The sequence below is a fragment of the Periophthalmus magnuspinnatus genome, chromosome 11, assembly GCF_009829125.3.
Source record: "Periophthalmus magnuspinnatus isolate fPerMag1 chromosome 11, fPerMag1.2.pri, whole genome shotgun sequence".
Taxonomy (NCBI): Eukaryota; Metazoa; Chordata; class Actinopteri; order Gobiiformes; family Gobiidae; genus Periophthalmus; species Periophthalmus magnuspinnatus.
Genome location: NC_047136.2, coordinates 29,317,353 through 29,338,701, shown reverse-complemented (window position 1 = coordinate 29,338,701; position 21,349 = coordinate 29,317,353). Strand labels below are relative to the sequence as shown.

Here is a 21,349-nt window from a genome sequence, read left to right as displayed (position 1 = left end):
TAGATGCGTGATAATAAAAAATGAACCGTGGTCAAACGTGACCCGGAAGTGGTAGCTGAAAAAAAGCTGTGCACGTGACGCAAACCTTTCAAAATGGAGCCCTAAACAAAAGGTGTTTCTTTTTCAACCGTCAAAGATTTTCTGTCCTAATCAGACTCGAATCATTTTTGTTCGGTGCGGCGCTAAGTAAGAAGAAAGTCGTTTCCCAGTTAGGTCTAAACCAGAACTAAACGAGTTCTAAACCAGGATCAAACCGGGACTAAACCACGTCTAAATCAGGACCAAACCAGATCTAAACCAGGGCAAAACCAAGTCTAAACCAGGACTAAACTAGATCTAACCCAGGACCGAACCAGTTCCAAAGTGAAGCAGGTGTATGAGGAGAAATGTGTCGGGTCCCGGTGCAGCTGAGAGAGGCAGTGAAGCAGCGTCTGGCTGCGGCTGCGGAGGAGATCTTTGAGCTTTTGGAGAAAACCATCGCAGAATATGAAGAAGAGACCGAGAGACAGAGACAGAGTCTCCTGGAGCAGCTGCTCCACACACGGGGACAAGCACAGGGACTCAAGACAGGTACCAGGGACGTCTCTTTTTCAAAACATAAATGCATTATATTACACTCTTCTTATAGTTGTATACAGTATACATACATATACATGCAGAAAAACTACAATGACCAAGGTCCAATAGTTTTAATAAACACTTCCATTTCTTTGTCAAATACATTGAATGCAGGTTTCTTACTAGCAAATTTACATTTATGTATACAGTACTTTGCTATAATAGTTACAAGGCTGAAAATACAGTTTATCTTTACTCATTAGCCCGATTGTAGAAAGTCCAAATAAATGTTAGTAATACATTTGATCATTTCTGCATAGATGGGTCACAATAAACAAAGTCTTTTCTTTGTTGTTGTAAATAAACAGTCCCAAAATAAATGGGGTACAGTTTAGGGTAAGTGAAATTATTTATATATCACGTTTTATTTATTATGTTTTATTGTTCTCCGTTAAAGAAGACGCAGAGCCCCCCCACGCCCCCCACTTCAAAGATGGGGCATCAGGCAGTGACGTCGTCATGTTACAGCTTTACATGAAGCCAGAAGAAATGGCGCCTTTACCAGGTACAGGAGGCACTCACTCCACAGAGCTTATCCCAGACTTAGAGTGTATGCCTACAGTACAGAGGTGTAGTCTGAGTCTGGTTATAATCCAGGACATGAACTTGGTTCAGTGTGTTTTTTGATGTTGATGAGATAAACCTTTATTTGTCCCACAATGGGGAAATTACAGTGTTGCAACGCAAAGTTTAAGAACAGGAGGAGAATAGGAACATGCAATAAAGATCAAGATCCCATCAAGATTTACAATAGACAAAAACAACACTGTCAACAGAGTGAAGCTGTGAGGCTACAACACTGCACAATAATGTCTCTGACTGTGATTATGAGCAGAGCAGCACATGGACAAGATAAACAGCAGGTAAACTGAAGGTGACTTCAGTATATTTATACTTTGTAGTGACATCGCACTGCGGGTGTTCTACATGTGTCTCAATTGGTGAACTGTTCAGCAAAGATTGTCTGAAAACGCAAGAAAAAATACAAAATCATTTAAACAGCAAACTTTCAGGAGTCTGTGATCAATACAATTGTTTAGATGTTTGATTTTCAACAAAAAAGATGAGTGACTAACTGTAAACTGTTGACTAATGCTAGCTAGCTTGTGACTGTGATGTTATTTGAGAGGGACTTGTTTAACAGCACAAATCAATATGAGCTCACCTGTAAATTGATGTGACTGTTGTGTTCCAGTGTGTGAGACGGAAGAAAGGGGTGTGAAGATGGAGGAGGAAGACACCCCCCTACTGCCCCAAGAGCAGCCCGAGGAGCAGGCCAAGGAGCAGGCCAAGGAGCAGCCCCAGGACCTGCCCCAGGAGCATATCCAGGACCTGCCCCAGGACCTGCCCCAGGACCTGCCCCAGGACCTGCCCCAGGACCTGCCCCAGGACCTGCCCCAGGACCTGCCCCAGGACCTGCCCCAGGACCTGCCCCAGGACCTGCCCCAGGACCTGCCCCAGGACTGCCCTGAGCCTCCAGCCCCTCAGCCTCCTGTAGAGGGCACTCACCTCTGCCTGTTCTGTAATAAAAAGTACAAGTGGAGTTACGAGCTGAAGCGGCACATGAGGATCCACTCGGATGAGGCTTTGAGCTGTCCAGTTTGTGGGAAGAAATTTTTCCGGAAAGACCATCTCCAGACACACATGGTTGTCCACTCCAAGGCCAAACCCTTCACTTGCTCTGTCTGCGGAATGTCAATGAAAACCCGCAGTAACCTCGAGCGTCATATGTCTAAACACAAGAGCCTGAAGAGCCCCCGTGGTCCAGAGGAGGGAGCTGTGCTGGCCCAGACCAAACACTGGAGCCTGAAGAGACCCCGTGGTCCAGAGGAGGGAAATGTGCTAGCCCCAGGCTCCAGGAGGACCACGTCTCTCAGTCACTTCTGTGCTGTGTGCAGCAAAGGTTTCGCTTCACTTTATCACCTCCAACGGCACATCCCGGTGCACAGGAACAAACCTTACAACTGTTCAGTATGTGGCATCTCCATGAAGAGCAGCAGTAACCTGGAGCGTCACATGGCCAAACATCAAACCAGTGATGGCAGCAGTCCTCCGGGGGGTGCCATGCTGGTTCCCTCTCACTCCAAGCGTGAGAAGACCAAAGTGCAGCATCACTTCTGTGTTTTCTGCAGCAAAGGCTTTAACTGTAGGTCCAACCTTCGCCGCCACATCCGAGTCCACACCGGGGAGAAACCTTACAGTTGCTCAGTCTGTGATCAGAGCTTCTCAAGGAACTACCACCTACAGAGCCACATGAAGGTCCACAGCAGACAGAGCGCCTTCAGCTGTTCAGTTTGTAAGAAGACCTTTACAAACAAACAAGACCTGAAGAATCACCAACAAGTCCATGAGAACCAGGAGCCAGAAGGTACCAGCCTCATCTACTGCAGCATCGAGTGAAATATGGGACTGAACTAGCTCTGAAGTAGGACTAAAGATGGACTAAACCAGAACTAAAACCAGACTAGAGCGGGGACTAGAGCAGGAAGACTAGAGCAGGAAGACTAGAGCAGGAAGACTAGAGCAGGAAGACTAGAGCAGGAAGACTAGAGCAGGAAGACTAGAGCAGGAAGACTAGAGCAGGAAGACTAGAGCAGGAAGACTAGGGTTTGGACTTGTCAAAAGTATCACTACATATACTTAATTTCCCATTGACAAGACAAAAATGAACGTTTCCTGAATAGCTTTAGAATGATCTTGAGCTGTATCAGAACAAGTGTAAGACACATAGACTTGCATAAACCCATGGACCACTAGGAAACCTACCTGGATGACTGAGGGATTACACAGATATAAGGCCACATTGGAATAGAAAAGAAAGTACCTTATTTTCTGGACTATAAGTCGCACTTTTTTCATAGTTTGGCTGGGGGTGCAACTTATATGTGAAATTATTGAAATATATAATTTCGCATCTTCGTTACTCTCACACTGACAACTATGCGAGGCCACATGGAAGCGGCGCTTCATCTACCTCCAGCAGGCGGAGTTGTTCACAAGCCACATCGAGGATGAACAATTCAATGGATTTAGTGATTTTGAGTGAGATCCAGAGTAAACTTGTTAGCTTGTTTTTATGCTTTAGTTATCTGATTAACTGTTAATATCTTACATTAACATACCGGTTATGACCGATAGTCGAACCTCGGATTCAGGAGGAGCAGTGTGGTTTTCGTCCTGGTCGTGGAACACTGGACCAGCTCTATACTCTTCATCGGGTCCTCGAGGGCTCATGGGAGTATGCCCAACCAGTCCACATGTGTTTTGTGGATCTGGAGAAGGCATTCGACCGTGTCCCTCGTGGTGCCCTTTGGGGGGTGCTCTGGGAATATGGGGTCCAGGGCCCTTTGCTAAGGGCTGTCCGGTCCCTGTATGACCGGAGCAGGAGCTGTGTTCGCATTGCCGGCAGTAAGTCAGACCTGTTCCCGGTGCATGTTGGACTCCGCCAGGGCTGCCCTTTGTCACCGGTTCTGTTCATTATATTTATGGACAGAATTTCTAGGCGCAGCCAGGGGCTGGAGGGGGCCTGGTTTGGGAACCACAGGATTTCATCTCTGCTGTTTGCAGATGATATTGTCCTGATGGCTTCTTCGAGCCAGGACCTGCAGCAGGCACTGGGGCGGTTTGCAGCCGAGTGTGAAGTGGCTGGGATGAGAATCAGCTCCTCCAAATCCGAGGCCATGGTTCTCGACCGGAAAAAGGTGGTTTGCTCTCTCCGGGTGGGTGGTGAGTCTCTGCCCCAAGTGGAGGAGTTCAAGTATCTCGGGGTCTTGTTCACGAGTGAGGGAAGGATGGAGCGGGAGATTGACAGGCGGATCGGTGCAGCGTCTGCAGTGATGCGGTCGCTGTATCGGTCCGTTGTGGTAAAGAAGGAGCTGAGCCGGAAGGCGAAGCTCTCGATTTACCGGTCAATCTACGTTCCTACCCTCACCTATGGTCATGAGCTCTGGGTAATGACCGAAAGGACAAGATCGCGGATACAAGCGGCTGAAATGGGCTTCCTCCGCAGAGTGGCCGGGCGCACCCTTAGGGATAGGGTGAGGAGCTCGGTCACACGGGAGGAGCTCGGAGTAGAGCCGCTGCTCCTACACGTTGAGAGGAACCAGTTGAGGTGGCTCGGGCATCTGCTCAGGATGCCTCCTGGACGCCTCCCTAGGGAGGTGTTCTGGGCATGTCCCACCGGGAGGAGGCCCCGGGGAAGACCCAGGACACGCTGGAGGGACTATGTCTCTCGGCTGGCCTGGGAACGCCTTGGGGTCCCACCGGAGGAGCTGGAGGACGTGTCCGGGGTGAGGGAAGTCTGGGAGTCCCTGCTTGGACTGCTGCCCCCGCGACCCGGCTCCGGATAAGCGGAAGAAAATGGATGGATGGATGGAACATACCGGACAAGCATTCAGTTCGTTGTCTATGCTTCATGTATATGTTTTACGTATGTTAGGTAACAGCTGATAATACATGTTAGAGTTCACTTGTTTGACCACTAGATGGTGCGGTTGTGTTTGTAATACCTGTAAGAAAATGTACTTGACTCATTTTCTTTTATACTTTTCATATTTAATTTCTTCTTCTTTATTTCCCCTTCATTTATAAGGCCATAAAGGTGATAATTTTTCATTTGGGACAATATTGTAAATGTTTAGTTTATCATAAGTCTAGTTTAAGGTTGCGAAAACTACTTCCTGTTTTCCGGTTCAGCCCTTTACACTATTGCTAAGTCTTACCCAGCAGAGTACTATTTAAGAAACATTTGAAAAGTAAAATATAAAGTTTTAGGTTCAGTGGTTAGTTTACTAGCAGGCCAAAGTGGTATGTATATTTTCCATGTGTTCATGTGCAGTTTTGTGTGTATATGTAATATGAGCCAGAGCTTATGTTATATTTGATGTGTTTGCTAGTTCTACAGTGTGAACTGTGATAAAGAAGTAAGACCACAGTAAACATCAGTGAAAAGAACTCTCGTGTCTCTCGTGTTTGTGGACAAGCCGCATATGTTACGTTAGCAGAGCGTATCTGATTAACTGTTAATATCTTCCATTAACATAGCAGACACGTATTTAGTTTGTTGTCTATGTTTTAGCGTGCTGTACTGCTATTCAGCCTGTTGTTCCCTATTTTACTGTTATTATTGTAATATGTCTTTAAAGATAAAATGCCTGTTCTTGGCCTTAGATTTTGTAAAATAAATTTCCCCCCAAAATGTAACTTATAGTCCAGTGCGACATATATATATATAATTTTTTTTTTTTTTTTTTCTACATTATTATGCATTTTTTCACTGGTGACTGAGACTGAACCAGGGACTGAACTATCAGCACAGATTCAGGGAATAGTTCTGTTTGTTATCAGTGACATTGGTTCCTGGGTTTTGGCCAGTTTTCTGCCTTTTGTTTTTACCTTTCATGTATCTAGGAGAGTTAATTTGTTTCACGAAGAATAAATTAATAATTCCAGCATGTTTCGATCAGTTTTGTGACAAGTTTACAGTGTTTTTACAGAAAGAATGATTTGCGTTTCGGTGTCTGAACTTTTTATCATACGCAACAAATAAGTGAATTGAAGTACAGAATGTGTGTACTTTTCATGAAAGCGTTTATAAAGTCAGATTTTAAAAGGCCGGAACAGCAATGGAGCCTTTTCTCTGTGGTTTGGAGCAAATACATTTTTATTTTTTATTATAACTAGCTTTACACTGCATCGTACGGATGGGGTTTATTTCAGTGTGTGTGAATGTTTAAAATAATGGAACAAAATACATCTATTTAACTCTTAAAAACAAGTAAAATGTTCATGTTATAAGTTTAGATGCGTGATAATAAAAAATGAACCGTGGTCAAACGTGACCCGGAAGTGGCAGCTGAAAAAAGCTGTGCACGTGACGCAAACCTTTCAAAATGGCGCCCTAAACAAAAAGGTGTTTCTTTTTCAACCGTCAAAGATTTTCTGTCCTAATCAGACTTGATTCATTTTACAGTGCGGCGCTACGTAAGAAGAAAGTCGTTTCCCAGTTAGGTCTAAACCAGAACTAAACGAGTTCTAAACCAGGATCAAACCGGGACTAAACCACGTCTAAATCAGGACCAAACCAGATCTAAACCAGGGCAAAACCAAGTCTAAACCAGGACTAAACTAGATCTAACCCAGGACCGAACCAGTTCCAAAGTGAAGCAGGTGTATGAGGAGAAATGTGTCGGGTCCCGGTGCAGCTGAGAGAGGCAGTGAAGCAGCGTCTGGCTGCGGCTGCGGAGGAGATCTTTGAGCTTTTGGAGAAAACCATCGCAGAATATGAAGAAGAGACCGAGAGACAGAGACAGAGTCTCCTGGAGCAGCTGCTCCACACACGGGGACAAGCACAGGGACTCAAGACAGGTACCAGGGACGTCTCTTTTTCAAAACATAAATGCATTATATTACACTCTTCTTATAGTTGTATACAGTATACATACATATACATGCAGAAAAACTACAATGACCAAGGTCCAATAGTTTTAATAAACACTTCCATTTCTTTGTCAAATACATTGAATACAGGTTTCTTATTAGCAAATTTACATTTACTTTGCTATAATAGTCACAAGGCTGAAAATACAGTTTATCTGTACTCATTAGCCCGTTTGTAGAAAGTCCAAATAAATGTTAGTAATACATTTGATCATTTCTGCATAGATGGGTCACAATAAACAAAGTCTTTCCAAAATGTTGTTGTAAATAAACAGTCCCAAAATAAATGGGGTACAGTTTAGGGTAAGTGAAATTATTTAAATTTTGTTGTTGAGAGAATATTTGTTGGGCAAGGTTCAGATTTGATTCTAATTATTTTAGAGACATAGCCCAATGGAAAACAATATTGGGTTGGTGGTAATTTCATTTTGAAAGCCTTCTTATAGTTTTGTTATTCTTACTTTTTCTAGAGAGACAAATTTTTCCACAATGTGTATTACTCACTGCATAACATTTTAATGCCACTGGGGATTGCTTTTTTGGCCATATTAAATTCAGCAGGTGCCACAGACATATTATAAATGGAACAAATCTCATCATGAGACAAAGTATTTTCTCACGTTCAAAAACAAACATTATGTTTTTCTCATACAAAGTCTTTAAAAATATATGTTTGTTCTCGTTTACAAGATTTGAGTTGTTTCATAAATAGCACCGCTGAGGTGAGAAGTTATGCTTCTAGATCAGACTTCATGCTAATAGTATACTAGTATACTTGTGGATAGTTTCAATGGTATTTTGGTAATTGTATAATTGCATTAAAGCAGAAAAGGCCTTCAACTTTATCAAACATTGATCAGGTACAACTTGATCAGGCACTCTGATATCCGTCTGGTTCGTAAAGTTTTACATGACACCGTCCCACCTCCTCTTAAGACCTACATCCAACCTCGCTCTCAGCTTACAAGTAGAGTGCTAAGGTCTGTGTCTGGAGGCGACTGCAATGTTCCTAAAAGAAAGTCTGCCCTCTCTCAATCAGCCTTTTCCTATAAAGCCATCAAGGAATGGAATGGGCTTCCAGACAATCTAAAGAACATGACAGCTTGTCACGGGCCGTCAAAAATTGGACTCTGGAGCACCAAACATGCTCACACTAACAATACCAGACGGGTATTTTGCCATCAGATGTTACCCTTGTGGATATCACCTGATGGCCCCCAGATTACCAGACCAATACTGTTACAAGATTACGTTACATAACATTACATTACATTACATTACACTACACTACACTACATTACATTACATTACACATTGCACTTTTAACTTTAAAATATTTATTTTATTGTATATTTGTATATTGTAAAGTTGTTTTGTGTGTGTGTTGTCTCCCCTTCCCAGGACTACAGATGGAAATTAACTATGAGCTACAATCTGGTACAAACATATCTACCGCTGTGCTTAATGTAATTGAACTAATACATTTAAAAAAAAAACATAATTATTTTTATATTTGAGCAACCCTGGGGAAAGAAGGCACCTGATTTGTCTGTTATTAATGTTCATATCTTGATTTACGGACACAAAAGCGATCATGTAGAACGGGTCAATGTGAACATTTTAAGATCAAAATGATGAGCCTGACAGTAGCAGCTAAGGAGAGAGAGGGGGCGTGTCCTTCTTTCCACTAACACATTTTTCTTTCTTGTTTAATGACTATCCAAACAAACATCACAAAAACATATGAAATACACACATTTATACATGTTGTAAAATGTAAAATGTTTAATCATGTTTTATTTATTATGTTTTATTATTCTCCATTAAAGAAGACACAGAGCCCCCCCACTCCCCCCACTGCAAAGATGGGGCATCAGGCAGTGACGTCGTCATGTTACAGCTTTACATGGAGCCAGAAGAAATGGCACCTTCACCAGGTACAGGAAGGTTATGGTTGATCTGGTCTGGTTATAATCCGGGACCTGAACTTCAGTGTGTTTTTTGATGTTGATAAGATAAACCTTTATTTGTTCCACAATGGGGAAATTACAGTGTTGCAACACAAAGTTTAAGAACAGGAGGAGAATAGGAACATGCAATAAAGATCAAGATCCCATCAAGATTTACAATAGACAAAAACAACACTTTGTCAACAGAGTGAAGCTGTGAGGCTACAACACTGCACAATAATGTCTCTGACTGTGATTATGAGCAGAGCAGCACATGGACAAGATAAACAGCAGGTAAACTGAAGGTGACTTCAGTCTATTGATACTTTGTAGTGACATCGCACTCCGGGTGTTCTACATGTGTCTCTATTGGTGAACTGTTCAGCAAAGATTGTCTGAAAATGCAAGAAAAAATACAAAATCATTTAAACAGCAAACTTTCAGGAGTCTGCGATCAATACAATTGTTTAGATGTTTGATTTTCAAGAAAAAAGATGAGTGACTAACTGTAAACTGTTGACTAATGCTAGCTAGCTTGTGACTGTGATGTTATTTGAGAGGGACTTGTTTAACAGCACAAATCAATATGAGCTCACCTGTAAATTGATGTGACTGTTGTGTTCCAGTGTGTGAGACGGAAGAAAGGGGTGTGAAGATGGAGGAGGAAGACACCCCCCTACTGCCCGAGGAGCAGCCCGAGGAACAGCCCGAGGAGCAGCCCGAAGAGCAGGCCGAGGAGCAGCCCCAGGCCCTGTCTCAGGACATGCTTCAGGACTCCAAACATCACAGTAAACCCCAAACATCACTCGTAACCCTTGTAACCCTTGTTAGGCGTGTTCTGTTAAAAATGACGACTGGATTCGATCGGTTCAAATCACAAAAATGTATTCCCCTAACAAATACAATCTAATACAGAGCTCTGGAGTCAGACCGGTGTCCCTAACAGCCTATGTATGCAGGTTTTAAGCCAGACGCTCTGACTACCTGCCTCTCCCTTGACCCAAAGGTAAAAATACAACATGAATATGCAAATATTATGTTGAGCAGGTTGACGCCTTGGTTCCTCCTTCCAGCCTCGTTCACCTCTCTCGGACATCCTCAACTGCACCGGTCTGTTTTTCGGCCTTGAGTCTCCTCCGGCTGCCTTATCTCTGTAAAGGAGTTTCTGCAAATCACCCAACTGCCTCCCATTATTCAGAACACACAATGCTGCCTTTAAAGGGAACTATTATCATGAATAAATGATTTCAGTGCTAAAGCATTAAAACAGTGTTCCAGCCGATATGTAACTTCATTAAACAGTATTCAAACGAATATATGAATTCAGTATAAAAAATAGTGTTCAAATCAAACATGTGACTTCATGAAACAGTATTCAAACAAATATATGAAGTCAGTGCTTTGATATATATGTGTAATGCACCTAAAAAGCTTTATTCAAACTAATATATGCATTCAGTGTTTTGATATACTATATGTGTGATGCAGAAGAAGCTTGATTACATGATATACCCTTCACCCTGTAAATTGTGTAATACTGCCATGTGAATCTGCCTGGTGTTATATTCTCATCTTTATCATAGAGGCGTGTCCTTCGTTCCACTAACACACTTTTCTTTCTTGTTTAATGACCAGCCAAACAAAAACAGATGAAAAACACACATTTATACATGTTGTAAAATGTAAAATGTTTCATCACATTTTATTTATTATGTTTTAGTGTTTTCCATTAAAGAAGACGCAGAGTCCCCCCACTCCCCCCACTGCAAAGATGGGGCATCAGGCAGTGACGTTGTCATGTTACAGCTTTACATGAAGCCAGAAGAAATGGCACCTTCACCAGGTACAGGAGGCACTCACTCCACAGAGCTTATCCCAGACTTAGAGTGTACGCCTACAGTGCGGAGGTGTAGAGTGAGGCGTTGGTTCTGGTCTGGTTATAATCCGGGACCTGGACTTGGTTCAGTGTGTTTTCTGATGTTGATGAGATACACCTAAAAAAAATGACAGTGTTACAACGCAAAGTTTAAGAACAGGAGGAGAATAGGAACATGCAATAAAGATCAAGATCCCATCAATATTTACAATAGACAAAAAAAACACTTTGTCAACAGAGTGAAGCTGTGAGGCTACAACACTGCACAATAATGTCTCTGACTGTGATTATGAGCAGAACAGCACATGGACAAGATAAACAGCAGGTAAACTGAAGGTGACTTCAGTCTATTGATACTTTGTAGTGACATCGCACTGCGGGTGTTCTACATGTGTCTCTATTGGTGAACTGTTCAGCAAAGAAAACGCAAGAAAAAATACAAAATCATTCTGCAATCAATACAATTGTTTAGATGTTTGATTTTCAAGAAAAAAGATGAGTGACTAACTGTAAACTGTTGACTAATGCTAGCTAGCTTGTGACTGTGATGTTATTTGAGAGGGATTTGTTTAACAGCACAAATCAATATGAGCTCACCTGTAAATTGATGTGACTGTTGTGTTCCAGAGTATGAGAAGGAAGAGAGGGGTGTGAAGATGGAGGAGGAAGACACCCCGCTACTGCCCCAAGAGCACCCTTCTTCAGTATGTGGTATATCCATGAAGAGCAGCAGTAACCTGGAGCATCACATGACCAAACATCAGACCAGTGATGGCAGCAGTCCTCTAGGGGACACTGTGCTGATTCCTTCTCACTCCAGGCATGAGAAGACCAAAATGCAGCATCACTTCTGCATTTTACGCAGCAAAGGCTTTACCTGTAGGTCCAACCTGTCCCCTAAAAGAAAATCGTATTCTGCTGCTTACAAGCTGCAAGTAGTAAAATATGCAGCCGAAAATGGTAATCGAGCAGCAGGAAGAAAGTTTGGAGTGACTGAGAAACTTGTGAGGGACTGGCGAAAAGCGGAGGTTATTCTTATGTCTATGAAGAAAACCAAAAAAGCTAATCGCGGGGTAAAAGCTAGATGGCCCCAACTAGAGGAACAAGTTCACAAATGGGTGCTTGAACAACATGCTGCCGGGATAGGTGTGTCAACGGTGCAGTTACGTCTCCAAGCCCAGGTAATTGCCAAGGAAATGGATATAAATGACTTTGCGGGAGGACCCTCTTGGTGTTACCGCTTCATGCAACGCAAATGCCTCTCTTTCAGAACAAGGACAACGATGTCCCAAAAACTGCCAACAGACATTCAAGCTAAGATCGACAGTTTCCGTGAGTTCTTTGAAAAACAAATAACTGAGCACAATGTGACACTGGATCATATTATTAACATGGACGAGGTCCCCCTTACATTTGACATCCCAATGGGCCAAAGTGTTGCAGAGAAAGGGCAAAGGAGTGTAAATATAGTGACAACTGGTCATGAGAAATCACACTTCACAGTTGTGCTGGCATGCTGTGGAGATGGATTAAAATTGCCACCCATGGTTATTTTCAAACAAAAAAACATGCCAGAAATTCACTATCCCTCAGTTGTCGTGGCTGGGAATGAGAAAGGGTGGATGGATCAAGAAATGATGAACTTTTGGCTTACAACGTGCTACACTAAGCGTCCGGATGGCTTCTTTAGAACACACAAAGCCCTGCTTCTGATGGACAGTATGCGAGCGCACATCACACCACAGTTGAAAGATGAATTAAATGTTTTAAACTCCATACCTTGCATCATCCCTGGAGGCTTAACCAAAGTACTCCAGCCACTTGACATCTCTGTGAAGCGGAGCTTTAAGGCAGTCTTGCGTCACCTATGGGAGCAGTGGATGATGGATGGAGAGCACAGCTGCACGTCAACCGGTGGGATGCGTCATGCAACTTTGCTGCAAGTTGTTGGATGGATCGACAAAGCATGGACTTCAGTGACGACCGAAACCATCCTGTCGGGATTTAGAAAGGCCGGAGTAATTGGAACTGGAACTGAGGCTGAGTCTGATGGCAGTCACGCGATAGCGGAAGAGGTTCTTCATCTACCTCCAGAGTTGGTGGGATTGTTCAGAAGCGACACCGAGGATGAAGAATTTAATGGATTTAGTGATTTAGAGAGAGATCGAGAGTAAACTTGTTAGCTTGTTTTTTATGCTTTAGTTATCTGATTAACTGTTAATACTTTTCGTTAACATACCAGACACGTGTTCAGTTCTGTCTATGCTTCTCGATACGCTGAATAAATATAAATATGTTAGCGTGCTGTACTGCTATTCAGCCTGTTCTCTATTTTATTGTTATGATTATAACTTTCCTTTAAAGATAAAACATTCTTGGTCTCGGATTTTGTAAAATAAATTTCCCCAAAAATTTTGCTTATAGTCCAGTGAAACTTGTTATGTTACTTATGTTTTTTTTTCCATTATTGTGCATTTTTTGGCTGCTGCGACTTATACTCCAGAGCGACACATAGTCCGTAAAATACGGTAATCAGCAGAACAAAGAGCTCCCCACTTAGGATAAGACATTCCCTGATGGTGATTCTTGAACTTTTGTGCTTTCTAGGGCAGACCTGTACCATGGTATTTGATACGTGTTCAGTAATCTTATTTAGTCATGCTCGGGCGCAGGCATGGAGCATAGATGAGAAGTACGTATGTAAGCTTGTCAGTCACTTATACTCTCATACATGGTTCCATGTCATTACTAACACTGGCCCTTCTTGGGCACGACCCACTTATACTGTAGATTCATGAAATTGTTGGTGGACTGGATTGATGTTTCTACCACTGCCTTTATTCAAGTGTAATAATTCTTGTTGAATGTATTCCGTATTTACACAGACTCATGGAGAAACTGATAGAGCTGTAGGACATCCTGCTGATATGATGCCCCTGGTCTCACTAAATGGTTTGGGAGCAGCGCTAGAGGACTCTGATAAGAAAGGAGAGTTATGGTAAGAGTCTTATGTTTGTGCAGGCAAAGGAGGGACAGGATGACGATTCTGATTCTAACTCAGAGGAGGAACGACGAGTTCTTGAACACTTCCAAGCCCAACGAGACAGATGATGGCCAGGAAGTTTTGGCAGGGTTTAGTGAAATGTAGAGGGCAACTGTGGTGGTGGTGGATAAAAGGTTTTGGTGCTGTGGTCATCACTGAGTGAGGTAAGAGTTTTCTAATTATTTGCCAAACTGATACATATTAAATCATCGTGCTTCATTACAGCTAAAGGAGGGAATTGTTAGGATAAATAACTATGCTTAGCTATACAGCATAAGCACTGCTATAGTTTATGACTGAATTGCTATAGTTCATTATTGTGCCAGTGCTCATGTGAAGACAAGGACTAGATTACAGCTGTGTGACACAGATATAGGCATTTGCTGACTCATGACTCCTCGCCCTGGTCAAGCTAGTGAAATATACTTCATCAGTCGGAGCAAGAGACAACCATCCCCCGCAAGGATGCTCATAACATTCTGATAATACTGTGCAATGTGCCAAGAGGCCTGGTCTGTGCAACAATGAAGAGGTGCTAAGTCTAAACCATGGTGGCCTCCCACTATAGTAGGCATATAAAATTCATTGTATAGGCATAAGCATTCAGTCTCTGCCTGTGAATGTCAGACTCCTTGTACAAGTTTTGCTCTTCACTGGTTGATTGAGTAAACTCTTCTTTGAATTTCATTTCTGGGTCAAGGTTATTCTTTATCTTTGCAGAAACTTAATGAACATGAGAGGAAAGGGCTGTTTTCCTCAACAGCACGTACCGTATTTGAAGTAAAAGCATTCTTTGTTTAATCTAATGAATGTTATAAAATAATACATATTGTATTTGCTGTGTCTTATTTCCTTTTGTGCAATCATTGTAATAATGATATTTAAAAAAAACAAAAACAAAAAAAGAAAAAAAGTTTTCAGTCATGAAATAATCAGGCCCGGGCTGTTGTGAAAGTCCCACACACTCATCGTTGTCAACTGGTTTTTGCTGGCTGGGTTGGAGAGTTTGCATGGTTCTGCCATTTGTGTCATCCTCCGAATACGCCAAGTGTTCCCAGATGAAGAGGGGCAGTATGTGGGCTTCGGACCAGTGCTGAATTAAAGCGGGAGGTAAAAGCAGAGACTACAGTTGCCTTGTCTGGATGGGAGTGCTGAGTGGACAGTGGAGGTGGAATGGGGATCTGTAGCATCTCCTGGATAAATGGAACTGGGTCTAGAAACACCTCTTCAAAGATCAGCTCCAGGATGTCATCAACATAATCTGCAATAATGTTACATTTTTCTGTTTATTAAAGGTTTATAATTATAAATAAATATTATATTTATAATGTGTCTGTGTTTATATTTTCTTTATTTTATTCTACTTTTGGAGTTGAGATTATGCATGAAAAATTGTTTTAAACAGCAATTACTTACCAAAGGCAGCTTCTGTTTTGATGGGCTTTGTGATGCCTTCTGCATTTTGTGGACATCCACTGTTCTCATTGAAATGCGTAGCTGCCAGGTACAGTCTCAAAAACAAAAAGAAACAGCAATACATAATTAAAATAATGAGGAAGTACTTAAAAAATACTCAACTACTTGCAAAGCATTCCCAGGACATTTTTGGTGCTAAATGCAGAATCACACTGAAATGAATCCACTGCTGAAGTCCGCAAATGTGGTCTCATCTTTTCTACATCCTTGAGGATCATCTTGCCAGTCCACAGACCCTCTAGCCTACACAATGTTGGTGTAGATTGACCAAAAAATAAAAGATAAATTTGTTAAATGCTTAATGCAATATATAGTATGCGATACAATATGTCCAGTGAGGCAAATAAGCATTTGAACACCCTGTGATTTTGCAAGTTCTTCCACTTAGAAATCATGGAGGGGTCTGAAATTTTCATCTTAGGTGCATGTCCACCGTTAGAGACATAATCTAAAAAGAAAAAAATCTAGAAATCACATTGTATGATTTTGTAAATAATTTATTTGTATGTTACTGCTGCAAATAAGTATTTGAACACCTGAGAAAAATCAATGTTAATATTTTGTACAGTAGCCTTTGTTTGCAGTTACAGAGGTCAAACGTTTCCTGTAGTTTTTCACCAGGTTTGCAGGAAGGATTTTGGCCCACTCCTCCACACAGATCTTCTCTAGATCAGTCAGGTTTCTGGGCTGTTGCTGAGAAACACAGAGTTTGAGCTCCCTCCAAAGATTTTCTATTGGGTTTAGGTCTGGAGACTGGCTAGGCCACTACAGAACCTTGATATGCTTCTTACGGAGCCACTCCTTGGTTATCCTGGTTGTGCTTCGGGTTATTGTCATATTGGAAGACCCAGCCACGACCCATCTTCAATGCTCTAACTGAGGGAAGGAGGTTGTTCCCCAAAATCTCGCAATACATGGCCCCAGTCATCCTCTCCTTAATACAGTGCAGTCGTCCTGTCCCATGTGCAGAAAAACACCCCCAAAGCATGATGTTTCCACCTCCATGCTTCACAGTAGGGATGGTGTTCTTTGGATGGTACTCATCATTCTTCTTCCTCCAAACACGGCGAGTGGAATTAAGGCCAAAAGGTTCTATTTTGGTCTCATCTGACCACATGACTTTCTCCCATGACTCCTCTGGATCATCCAGATGGTCACTGACAAACTTAAGACGGGCCTGGACGTGTGCTGGGGAACCTTCCGTGCCATGCGTCAACCATGACGTCTTAGTGTATTACTAACAGTAACCTTGGAAACGGTGGTCCCAGCTCTTTTCAGGTCATTGACCAGCTCCTTCCATGTAGTTCTGGGTTTATTCCTCACCTTTCTTAGGATCATTGAGACCCCACGAGGTGAGATCTTGCATGGAGCCCCAGTCCGAGGGAGATTGACAGTCATGTTTAGCTTCTCCCATTTTCTAATAATTGCTCCAACAGTGGATTTTTTTACCAAGCTGCTTGGCAATTGCCCCGTAGCTCTTTCCAGTCTTGTGGAAGTCTACAATTTTGTCTCTTGTGCATTTTAGTAGATGGAGTCTTACTGATTGGGGTAGGTGCTGTGTAAACACTGAGGAAAAGCAGCATTGTCATGTCCGTGTAGATTTTGAACATGGTTGATGACTGATATCGACTTTGCTAATCTTTCCTCTGGTGTTGTAGAAGAAGCAGCTGTCCAGTAGATGCGGTTCTCCAAGCTTCGAACCCACTCATTTAGTTCTGTGCAGTATTTGTTTTTTAGCAATTTTTACCATCTTTTTGGAGATACCTGAAGAACAAAATTATTATATAAATCAACCAGACAGAAATTGAATAGCAAAATTCAGTTTATACTAACATGCCTTTCTCAGTGTGCCACACACATAATAATGAGTGATGTGCTCCTCCCTCAGGTATTTTTGGATTTGCGGATGTCGGTCAGTCACTAATGACTCCAGATTAATACTACGAGCATTCAGGAAAGCAAGGCTCCGCTCCAAACCCTCAAGCTCCATGTGGTAACTCCCTCCAATTTCATAACTCTGCAAATGCAGTACAATAATGTTTTCATGTTTTGTTATTACTGCACTATTACATTTTATTTTAGGGACAAGTGCTGCGAATTAGCTACGGATATAAGCACTATTATGCATGCATGCATGGGGCTGCTGGACTACAATTATTCATTGTTTTTTGTATCCGTCCCTATTCAAATAAGCCAAATACATTTTTACTCACCTGAACTAGCTGCAAATCAATGATCTTGTGACTTCTCAGATTCATCATAGAGTAACTCCCAAATTTTATGGAATGTCCTAAAAGAGGATCAGCATTTCAGACCAAATCGGAGTTTTTTAAAAAAGCCCTTATGTCTCCACCAAGGATTACAGTTTACATTTTTAAATCCTCCAATTTGTCCCCTTGTGTTGTTGACTGCCACTTGTGTATAATGGCACGTTCAATAAAACTCCTGGCATGTCTTCAGAAGGTGTCATACTGAAATACTTTGAGCCTCATTGCCTGGAAGATCTGAGAAAACAAAATAACAGAAAACATTACATTACTATAACATTGGTGTATACTGCCAGAGTTGTAAATTACCTGCTGGTGTCCTAGAATCGATGGCTATTCCATTTTTGAAAAGTCACACTCAGGACATTTCTGCTCCATGCACAAAAAAGTTCTTGGTTCTTGTCTTTATTTCTGAAGCAGGTGGCAGACTGGGCACACTTCAAAAAGCTCTATCAGGCATAAGGTATATATGTTGGCATTTTATGGATGGGTTTGGCTGTGTCTGGGCTACAAACAACAACAAAAAATACATAACATATTTGTATACAACTATTCTTTCAAAAGACTAGTAATTGGAGCTTTGACTTACCGTCTGACAGTGAATCTTCTGGATCATATGTATAATCCTGTGGATCTGATGAAACATGCATTGTTGAGCTGCCTTATAAGGGGTCTTTCCCTTATCTCTTCACAAATATCACCAAGCTTGGCCTTTTCACAGGTGTTGATGTGATAACTGCATGTCTATGCACACAGTCAGCAGTGGACATACCAACAACATCTGTGCACTGTGGGGTTGTCTGAGTTCCTATGTAAAAAAAAGAAAGAAAGAAAAACAAAGAAATACTGATATTAGCCTTACAGTTCTTTCATGATCTATTTTATATATAAACTGCCTGGCCAAAAAAAAAAAAAAAAGTCGCCACTAAAACAAAGGTCACGCACTCTAATATCTGGTTGCTCCGCCTTTAGCTTTGATTACAGCACGCATTCCCAATTGTGACATTGTTTCGATTTCGCTTCTGCAATGTCACAAGATTTATTTCCATCCAGTGTTACATTAATTTTTCACCAAGATGTTGCATTGATGATGGTAGAGTCTGACCGCTGCAGAAAGCCTTCTCCAGCACATCCCAAAGATTCTCAATGGGGTTAAGGTCTGGACTCTGTGGTGGACAATCCATGTGTGAAAATGATGTCTCATACTCCCTGAAACACTCTTTCACAATTTGAGCCAGATTAATCTTGGCATTGTGATCTTGGAATATGCCTGTGCCATCAGGGAAGAAAAAATTCATTGCTGTAATTATCTGGTCATTCAGTATATTCAGGTAGTCAGCTGACCTCATTCTTTGAGCACAGACTGTTGCTGAAAATCAACCTGACCAACTGCAGCAACTCCAACCTATTTGCTTAGTTAAATCCAGGTGATGTTTTGTTTTGGGTTTTTTTTTTGGCCAGGCAGTGTACATATCTATACTATATATAACTCACATAAGAAAACAGGGTACTCTAAAACAGGGATCTCTTTACCTCTTCATAGTATCTGCACATAGTATAAATGTTTACATAGCTATACTCCTAAAATGAGGCTGGAGGGTTTTGATAGAGAGCTGTGTCCCTCTTGTGCCATTGTTATTATTTCTGTGTATTAGCCATTTGTCGCAGGTGATGGCTGGTGTGCACTGAAAGTTCCCTAAACAACAATGATGACATGTTAATTGTGCAATATAGGTTATTACCTATACCTATAGCCATTAGGTACTTTAAAGTTAGATATGTGTGTGTTATCCACTATAGTTAGGTAGACACATCATAACATCAAAACTGAGGAATAAAACTAACATTGCTTGTCTATGCTATTTTTTTAGATGCTAAACGTGACTCTGAGCTAAATAAAGTATTTCAGCTAAACATTTGATAGAGCCTCTGATAGACCCTGTGATAGAGCCTGTGATAAAGCCTGTGATAAAGCCTGTGTTAAAGCCTGTTTTAAAGCCTGTGTTAAACCCTGTGATGAAGCCTGTGTTAAAGCCTGTGTTAAAGCCTGTGATGAAGCCTGTGTTAAAGCCTGTGTTAAAGCCTGTCTTAAAGCCTGTGTTAAAGCCTGTCTTAAAGCCTGTGTTAAAGCCTGTCTTAAAGCCTGTGTTAAAGTCTGTGTTAAAGCCTGTCTTAAAGCCTGTGTTAAAGCCTGTGATAAAGCCTGTGATGAAGCCTGTGTTAAAGCCTGTGTTAAAGCCTGTTTTAAAGCCTGTGTTAAAGCCTGTGATGAAGCCTGTGTTAAAGCCTGTGATAAAGCCTGTGATAAAGCCTGTGATAAAGCCTGTGATAGAGCCTGTGATAGAACCTGTGATAGAGCCTCTGATAGATTGCCTGCTGCCCTTGTCTGATTAGACATGGGCAGCAGATATGACAGGTAAGTTAAAAGAATGTTTAAATGGTCTCATGCATAAATGTATTGATTGATGACATAGGTATTCGGTTTCCTAACTGTACTATAGCTACTTCCTGTATTTTTATACTTTTCTTATCAAGTTTTTTTCCACAAACTGCCATTTAACTGCTGATCAAACCTATCCCACCAAACTTGGCATAAACTTGTCATGTGCACTTTAAGTTTTACATTTCAACAAAAGACAGATAGAAACCCAACAGCATTTTTTGATTTGGTGATTTTTTTTCACTTACATTACACTTTGCGGTCAGATATGGCAGGATCTTTACCATGAGCTGAGCCTGAATCTTGCTAGATAAGTATAACTTGGTAATGCACGCTACCAGCCTCTGTGAATTTACTCATTTGTTATCTAACCAAGGCATTTAACATTTTATTTACAAAGAGAGAAATGAGCATAAACAGTGCACAGACCTGAGAGGTACTGCTCATATTTGAAAATGTGCTCCACTGGATTGTCTGCCTCTTCAGATTTCAGAAGTTAAACAAAAAAACAACTGTGAAAACAAACTTGGAGATCATATATATTTGTTTTACTACTACAAACCAAGACTTACATTCTGTAGAAGCAGCTCAAACCAGTCGTACCCAGTGTCTTTACCTGCTGCCATCTGAAACAAGACAACACCATATAAATCTAGCAGTGACGTTGATGGAGCTTGTGTTTATTAAATATACGACAGTGCACATTAATAAACATGTCTTAGCACAGCATGTGAATGTGCCAGAGTTAGCCACATGGGCTCATTTTCTTCCATAGTCCCATTGTCAGGCTGATGGCAAGACAGAAAACAGGACATAACAGGCACAAAACACTCAGTCCATAGACAGAACCGAGACATTTTTGCACTGCAGAGCTCATTTTCATTATGTACTCATTTGTTTAGTTTGTTTTTTGTTTGCATTTTTCTATATTCGAACAGGGTGCCCATGAAAAGGAGAGTCTGAGTGCTCCCCTTGGTGTCTTCCCATATAAATAAAATAAATCGCATTGTAATCTGATTATTAGACAATTTCTCTACTTCATGTTTACATTTGGATTGGACAATGACAGCAGAAATATGAAATAAAATACATATTAAATTGTGAGGCTATAACCATTCATCGTATCATTTCTTTATTATAAATCTTGTCAAAATCTGAATCATGGCTTGTCTTGTTCTCACAGACCCAATCTCGTGCCTCGTCCGACCCCTACTAATTATTATTAAAACAGATTTTGTTATT

The 21,349-nt window shown here is 41.5% G+C and overlaps 2 protein-coding genes across 2 annotated transcripts in view; one reads left to right on the top strand and one right to left on the bottom strand.

Annotated features, from left to right (window-relative positions):
- LOC117378631 (proteasome subunit beta type-7-like) overlaps positions 1–21,349 on the bottom strand; it is a 273,780-nt gene that overhangs the window by 47,027 nt on the left and 205,404 nt on the right. The gene's annotated exons all lie outside the window — the stretch shown is intronic.
- Positions 101–5,722, top strand: LOC117378376 (zinc finger protein 235-like). The gene is made up of 3 exons (XM_033974964.2): positions 101–570; positions 1,016–1,123; positions 1,814–5,722. The coding sequence occupies exons 1-3, from the start codon at positions 387–389 to the stop codon at positions 3,016–3,018; spliced, it is 1,497 nt and encodes a 498-aa protein (XP_033830855.1). The 5' UTR covers positions 101–386; the 3' UTR covers positions 3,019–5,722.